The 8,734-nt window shown below is 41.8% G+C and overlaps 1 protein-coding gene across 2 annotated transcripts in view; it reads right to left on the reverse strand.

Annotated features, from left to right (window-relative positions):
• Positions 1–6,451, reverse strand: part of LOC311103235 (G patch domain-containing protein 8-like) — a 40,524-nt gene extending 34,073 nt beyond the window's left edge. The window contains exon 1 of one of the 2 annotated variants that reach the window (XM_084144774.1): positions 6,369–6,451. In XM_084144774.1, the coding sequence (XP_084000900.1) occupies positions 6,369–6,413 (45 nt within the window). In that variant the 5' untranslated portion in view covers positions 6,414–6,451. The remainder of the gene's footprint in view (positions 1–6,368) is intronic. The other variant, XM_084144778.1, reaches the window with a different exon arrangement.
• Positions 6,452–8,734: the final 2,283 nt, after the last annotated feature.

Below are 8,734 nucleotides of genomic sequence, written 5' to 3' on the forward strand. Positions count from 1 at the left end.
GATGCTTCTCCTAGTTCTAAACCCCCCCCCCCCCCCCCCCCTCTCTATGGCAGCTGCTGCACAGGATGTCCACACTAAAATAAATATTATTTAAGTGATGTTTCTGGTCCAGAGAAGCTGACGACCATGCTGACCACTAGGTAACCGACAGTTTGGAAATAGAAATCGTAATAGTAATTTCCTTGTTCCCCTGTTCTACATTCTTGATCTGGTATTTTATTTTGGATCATTCAAACAGGTATTGGATGAGCACAGCATTAAAGAGCACCCAGAAGCAAATTCAAAATAGGTGCTGCCATCACTTAGAGAAAAAAGCCCCTAGTGTCAGCTGTCAAAATGTCTCACTTATGGGCTGCTAAAAACACTCAGGGCATGTGTCAAGTTAGACATGGCTTAAACAAAAACAAGATTGACCACAGGCTTATAAATATCAAACACCCCAAAGAAGCATCGTAGCGATGCCATGCATACCGCAGTGACATTGATAACTTAAAATTCTGGAAACAGGAGTGGTATTGCTTTTGAGACAGTAACATAGAAACAGTCACTGAAACAACTCCTCAGACACAAAAGAAACCTATATTACCTGCTCATTCTTCCGAACAACTGGCCCGTTGAACAGCACCCCAATCCATTTCAGCTTTCCCCTTATGATCTAAACCAGGGGTCTCCAACAGGTCGATCACGAGCTACCAGTGCCTCGCAGCCCACCTATGAGTAGCTCGCCAAACAATTCTGAATGTACATGCAATTTTCACGTGTTCCACCGCAAACTGTCATAAACAAGTATCAGACACAGCAAGCTCCCAGCTACTATCTAATCAACGCAACATTGACATTATCCCACCCCTGGCTAGCCACTATTGGCTTAAAAAGCCAAACCTAACACAATATTGTTAGATTAATTTGTATTTTAAGAATAATGACTAAAGGATTTCACCCCAAATACAGTATAAATGTGTGAACTGTGTTAGAATTATAATGTATTGTCAACCTAGTAACAGAGGGGGGCGGGACTAAACATTCCAGGGTGAAGGGGACTGAGAAAACGGGTTACAGGGGGCCTCCTAGAGGTGGGCGGAGCAGGGTGCCTTGGTGTGTCGAGGTATAAAACAGGAGTGTATGTGTTTTGGCGGCAGAGCTCTCCATGAATAAAGATACAGATAATCCTTGTGGGTTGTGTACCTTGAATCATTGATGATTAAAACCAGAGCCTTACAACCTCTGGTAATGATTCAAGCTTAGGTTGAATTAGAGATAGAAATTCTCGTAACAAATATATGCCAATTCATTTCCAGCAATATTGTCCCCGTTTATCTGAGTGGTGCGCGTGTTTGTCTATGACTCGGTGTGTAGCCAGTTGATGTGATAACAGTCTTGTGGTTTGACAGAAATACTTTTCCAAAACCTTCTCAATTAAATGTTAACTGCAAAGTAGGCTTACCTGGCAGAAGTATATCATGAGTAAGTATATCATTTATATCTATTAGTTATTTGCTAACTTTGACATGAAATGAGCAGCAGCAGTAAAGACGTTTCATATTTTTAAAGTAGCTCTCATGCTAGAAAAGATTGGCGACCCCTGACCTAAAGTGCTCTCAAACACCTTCTTCCTTTCTTGCTCTGTCCATTTCCCTGTCTTGGTTCCCTCTATGCTGCCTGGCCCTTCGCCATAATTGAGGTGAGTGACAGGGAAAAGAAAACACACACACAACAAACAAACTGGGATAAAACAGGGCAGTTAGCACAATGTGCTCTAAATCTCATTAGGAGAGCAGATTTCTGCTGGGTTCAGGAACGGAAACACAAAAAACTGCTTTCATAACAAGCATGAGACAGGGGCATGACTGATGTGTAATTTTTGCAGACGGTTAGATTTGCTAGCTAGGGCATGTAAGAGCAGAGCAGGGAGATTTAGGCGAGTTAATGGGAAACGTTCAACATTCAATTGCGCAGTGTAACCTGCAGCGACAACCCCACAATCTCTGCCTTCTCTCACACCCTGCAAAAGATAAGTGTTGGCATGAATATTTCAGAAACATCTTGAGCTAAATTAATTCATTCACCAAATAGGCCCCAGGTATTTGAGATGCAAGTCATTGGCGGACTGAAGGGCAAGACATTATTCATCACAGACACAGCCAATAAAAAAAGTAAATGTAGGCTATATCAAAGCACATTATTTGTATCACGAACACCTTATATTTGCTGAGTTGTATTACCTTGGGACCTAGCAACTAGCGAGCATTACTGACTGTGGCAGGACTCTTTTGGAAACACTCGCTCTCTGACAATGAGGACTCAATGAACAGAAAACACTATGCAGTGTACAATAAACTTGTAGTATACATTCATATAGCCTAGTAGTTGACTTTACTATAGGGTGGTGACAGAGCAACACTTTGGCTTTTGCACTATTTATGGGCACCATATGAAAATAATGACCGTCCTTTCCATTACTGTATACATAATCCCAGCATGTCGCATGTAGACATAGCACACATTTCACAAGAGTTTGAGCGTTTCCTATGCTCAAGGACAAGTGTGAGTAGCAGACAGCCAAAGCTGCTTGTGGGGAGACAGCTCCAGCTGCCCACAAATACAAGCACAAGCACAGACCGGTGCCAACTCCAACTAAAGTAGGGTACAGTAAAACAACACAGCCATGAAGGCAAACAGATCTTTGGCCAGACCTTTGGGCAGCTTTAACCAAAGGAAATTAGCTTGAAAAGTATGTAGGTTATCCCAATTTGTGGCATTGTAACATGATCATTGCAGTGGTGGTGGTGTGATGCCAAAATATAAGAAACTGGCACAGGACATGCACACCTTTGACAGTGGCACACAATTCCACACAACTTGTCCCAATCACTCAAACTCTGAGCTACTTTGACAATGACAACCATGACTGAAGACCAATGTTCCCTCTAAGCTGCGCGCGTGTGCATGCAGTAGCCAGAGCGTGCAGCTCCCCCTGGACTGCATGCAGAAATATCAGCCCACAGAGAGAAGCTCGAGATGGAACTTCACTCAACTGTCTAGAGCAGTGGTCACCAACCGGTCGATCACGATCGACTTGTTGATCTCCAAGGCATTCCTAGTCGATCGCCAAACATTTCTGTAAAAATGCACCCGAATCAGCTGCCCTGCACGCCCGGTAGGTGAACTGTTGCAATTTTGAACCATTTCATGTGTCTGAAAGTACAAACTCTTGCCTTCCCGGCGGGCCCAGAGAGCAAATCAGGTGCACTATAGGCCTAACGCTGGCCAATTGGATGACTCAGATGACCGTGTCTGCAGTGACGTAGCAGGCATGAAAGAAAACTACAGCAAAGTTGATACTGTGAGATTTCAAAACATTTAAAACCATGACTAGAGAGAAACTGTAAATGAATACAGCAAAGAGATGCTGTTTTTATGAGTGAGTTCATGTTTAAGTTCTTACTCAGCACTGTCAACACTTTGTATTCAACACTTTTAAGCCATAAAATGCGAGTTTTTCTATTTCCACTCAGCGCTAAAACAAGCACTGCAGCAGTAATGAATGTGTAGGAAAGTGTATCTATGGGCTTGCTTTGTTGTTATTATTAGCAGATTGGGTCTTTTTTTATATCAAGGAATATCACTTTCTCTGTTCATAGGAGTAAAAAAATTAATTTTTGCATGAGGCGAAAATAATGCGGTGCGACTCGAGTTTTGGTGAATGTCAGTGGAGGAAAGGGAAAGCGGAGGGATGTTGAGAGGCGGACCCTCAGTCTGCTGCTCTCTCCTGCCGCTGAGACTGACCATCAGATGCAGGCACCATCAGCCCAGTAAAATAAAAATAAAAAGCAAATGATTTAAAAGTATGCTCACTCAGCTGTGCTTCACAAGCAATCTATTACCGACTGGTGTGATCATATAGCCTACCTCCAATTTTGAAATATACTTTTTAATGTTTTATTTATGGCCCGAACAAGAACAATGCATTAGCAGGGCAATTCAAGCAAAGCCAATATGCAGTGATAATGTATTGGGCCTATAGTTAACTGCACAAACCTCATTGCTACAGTACTGTTTTTAATCGGTTAAGTTTGCATAGGCTTACGTTTTTTAAGTCATGTTAGATCTCAAGTTGCATTTTGACTCAAAAGTTTGGTGACCACTGTTCTAGAGTTTTCCCTGTTAACACTATCAACATTTCCCTTTACTGTGGCAATTGTGATCGAATCAGCACAATAGCCACTTTCAATGCAACATACCAAAACAAACTATGCAAGAGATTTTGTTGAAGGCAGAACGCATCAGAGTAGGATTCTATTGCATTGACACACACTACTCAGCCCGTACTTTACACAGACCGGTGCGGCATAAACAATCAGAGCTGCAGTAGGCCTATATGCAAATAGACCATTGCCATATATGGATCTGTGCTATTTACTTTGAACTGGACTGTGTTTACAGCATGAACGGTTGTGAGTAGATGCGCTTGTTTTGAGATCAAAGCGAGAGCTGCATGTAGCCACGTGTGCACATTTTGTTAATATCCTTTGCTAGTTAGTGAGTTATTAGCCCAGTCAATTGTAGTCAGCAATAGGGGAGTGATTGCTTCCTACAAGAGCACAAAACGTGTACATTTCTAGACATCTTTGAAAAGCGAGCCAGGTAAAGAGCTTTTTTATGTCTTAAGGGGGCACTGTTGTATTTTGAGACAAGCTTGAATAAGCTAAGTAGCCAATAGGCAGAGGGTAGCATAACGTGTCTGATTATCTTTAATAATGGTATGGGAATAATGCATTTTATTTTGTAAAGTGGTTTCATGCATCAAAAAACACAACAACATCTTCAGTCACCTCCTTGTCTGAAGGACAAGTGGATAAACAGGTTAATGTCAAGCCCTGCATGTTTATTTTCAAGTCTCATGGAATGTAGGCCTACATTGAACACCATATTATTGGCTGCTACTGTAGGCTGAATGATAGAACAGCCATTTCCATGTTAAAATGTTATGGGATGCATTTTCTCCATTGTTTTTTATGGTAGGCCACTCTGGTTGGACTACATTATGATCAAATAGCCACAGTAGTAGGCTACATGGCCACTGTTAAAATGGTAACTTCAAGCGGGTGTTCACAGTAAACGCGCGCTGGAAGTTGCACAGAATTTTCACAAAGTTCAAGTTTGTGCTCAGCAGACATTACATTTGCTCAGATCCGAAAAAAATCAGAGGGAACATTGCTGAAGACCACAACATAAACACTGGCATTTTTAAAATTCTAAATACTGTATATATTCACTGGCAACAGAGGCTCAAATGACACGCTTGAAGACCAACAGACAAGGGTGACGTCAGTCGCAGGCAGAAACTGGACAGGACACTAACTCAACTCCATCCTGTCTTGGGTTTCTGACAAGCTAAGCAACTGATCTGAAGACATTACTTGCATATGGTGATGTTAACAGTTAGTGTTGTTGTGCTGCCAGCAATACAGTTGAAGTTCTAGCCCAGTAGATGTAACATGCCAAGAAATGCGTGAGCTAGTTGGCATAACTGGTAAATCCGACGGCGACGTCAGCAAAACACATATCCAGCATTGTCGAGCAACTGAGAAGCGAATCCGCTAACGTTAGCTGTACCCTACTAGTAGTTAACAAAAGCGGGTGCATGATTCATCAACAAGCGGCGTAGCTAGCTACAGTAGCTAAAAAGCTGCAAACAATACATGTAGTTAGCGCTAACGTTACACATATTATTCTCAACTCGCCCGAATGTTGCACAGCCAGGTATTTTATGTACATAGCTGGTGGCTACAGTACAGTAGACATCATGTTCCCCCCCTTTCTAGCTCTGACTTTGCTGATAACTACTTTGAGGAAAATTGTACTATGACTGATGTGTGGTTGTCCCACCTAGTAAGCTACCTTAAGATGAACGCACTAACTGTAAATCGCTCTGGATAAGAGCGTCTGCTAAATGACTAATGTAAAATGTACATTGTTATTGTCAGCACCAACAATGTGACAGCTAGCTAGCCAACTAGCTAGCTCGATGTAGTTAGCTCATTTCCCCAAGGTCACTCTGTTCACTTTGTCAAAATTACAAATATTATTTTGTATCCACTAAGCACGTGCTTAGAATTGGTAGTTGTGTGTTCAATCCATTGCTCGCTGGCCGAGCTCGAGAGCAATGCAACTCGTCGAACACTGGACTATCAAGTTGCTGCTAACTAGCCTAGCTAGCATACCTGCAGACTTCTCGAATAGTGCGAGGCTATGAACCTAACTAGATTCCTGATTCGTTTTAAAATGTGTTATTAAGGTGCACAATTATTCTCATGATATTATTTATACTATATTGTGTTTAGTTGCTAAATATTTCATTACATTACCTGGAAATCACGTTCTTCGTTGAACCTAGAAAATCTGTCAGCCATTTTCTGTACGCAGCAGCTTCTTTCGTCTCTCCTCTGAATGCTGGACTTGGAAACGCCTACTGAGTTACCAACAAAGCAACTGTCCAATTGTAACTCGCAAATGCTTTGATTGACGTATACTTTCAAACAATGAAGCAAATGTGTAATACAGTGTAAGTTATTGTTATTAAGAGAGCCCAGGCATATTTGCTGGTTCCTAAACCAGAAACGACCACCCTCATATGACAATCTAGGTCATTTAGTTTAGCCTACATTTCTATCCCACACAAATGCCCACTCATGTACACTTTGTTAGATTAGAAATAGTATTATTTTACTTTAAGCTGTCGAAAGAGAGCAGTGAGGTATACGTTACATTATTACTTTGTCATTACAGCTCAATGGGAGATTACATATTTCTACAAGCACTACCTGGATAACAATTAAGCTAGGTTCCCATGCCATCTCATGGCCATACATTGAATAGCGTCAAGGCCACACAAATCAAATACAAATGTAATTGTCACATGCTTCAAAAACAACAGGTGAAATGCTTAAAAAAATAAATTAAAATAATAATAATATTTGTAACATGAAGAATAAATACACATTGAGCAATGATACAGTAGCTTGGATATATACATGGGGTACCAGTACCGAGTCGATGTGCAGGGGTATGAGGCAGCATCCACGCTCACTCACATAACACGTACACACAACTATATGTACACTACCAGTCAAAAGTTTGGACACACCTACTCATTCCAGGGTTTTTCTTAATTTTTACAATTTTCTACATTGTATAATAATAGTGAAGACACCAAAACTATGAAATAATACATATGGAATCATGTAGTAACCAAAAAAGTGTTAAACAAATCAAAATATATTTTATATTTGAGATTCTTCAAATAGCCACCCTTTGCCTTGATGACAGCTTTGCACACTCTTGGCATTCTCTCAACCAGCTTCACCTGTAATGCTTTTCCGACAGTCTTGAAGGAGTTCCCACATATGCTGAACACTTGTTGGTTGTTTTTCCTTCACTCTGCCGTCCGACTAATCCCAAACCATCTCAATTGGGTTGAGGTCGGGGGATTGTGGAGGCAGGTCATCTGATGCAGCACTCCGTCACTCTCCTTCTTGGTAAAATAGCCCTTACACAGCCTGGAGGTGTGTTGGGTCATTGTCCTGTTGAAAAACAAATGATAGTCCCACTAAGCCCAAACCAGATGGGATGGCGTATCACTGCAGAATGCTGTGGTAGCCATGCTGGTTAAGTGTGCCTTGAATTGTTAAAAAAATTACAGACAGTGTCACCAGCAAAGCACCCCCACACCATAACACCTCCTCCTCCATGCTTTACGGTGGGAAATACACATGCGGAGATCATCCGTTCACCCACACCGTGTCTCACAAAGCCACGACGGTTGGAACCAAAAATCTCCAATTTGGACTCCAGACCAAAGGACACATTTCCACCGGTCTAATGTCCATTGCTCGTGTTTCTTGGCCCAAGCAAGTCTCTTCTTATTATTGGTGTCCTTTAGTAGTGGTTTCTTTGCAGCAATTCAACCATGAAGGCCTGATTCACTCAGTCTCCTCTGAATAGTTGATGTTGAGATGTGTCTGTTACTTGAACTCTGTGAAGCATTTATGCATTTATTTGGGCTGCAATTTCTGAGGCTGGTAACTCTAATGAACGTATCCTCTGCAGCAGAGGTAACTCTGGGTCTTCCATTCCTGTGGCGGTCCTCATGAGAGCCAGTTTCATCATAGCGCTTGATGGTTTTTGCGACTGCACTTGAAGAACATTTTAAAGTTCTTGAAATGTTCCGTATTGACTGACCTTCATGTCTTAAAGTAATGATGGACTGTTGTTTCTCTTTGCTTATTTGAGCTGTTCTTGCCATAATATGGACTTGGTCTTTTACCAAATAGGGCTATCTTTTAAAATAGTAAAAAGAAAGAAAAACCATTGAATGAGTAGGTGTGTCCAAACTTTTGACTGGTAGTGTACATATAGTTCTGTGTACATGTTGTGTGAATGAGCGGTGATGCAGCCAGTCAAGATGCTCTCAATAGTGCAGCTGTAGAACTTTTGGGGGATCTGAGGGCCCATGTCAAATATTTTCAGCCTCCTGAGGGGGAAGAGGCGTTGTCGTGCCCTCTTCACGACTGTGTTGGTGTGTTTGGACTATGATCGGTCCTTCGTGATGTGGACGCTGAGGCACTTGAAGCTCTCGACCCGTTCCACTACTTCCCCATCGATGTGAATGAGGCGTGTTCGGCCCTCCATTTCCTGAAGTCCACGATAAACTCCTTTGTCTTGCCCATGTTGA

The sequence above is a fragment of the Coregonus lavaretus genome (genome assembly GCF_964263955.1).
Source record: "Coregonus lavaretus genome assembly, chromosome: 2".
Classification (NCBI taxonomy): Eukaryota; Metazoa; Chordata; class Actinopteri; order Salmoniformes; family Salmonidae; genus Coregonus; species Coregonus lavaretus.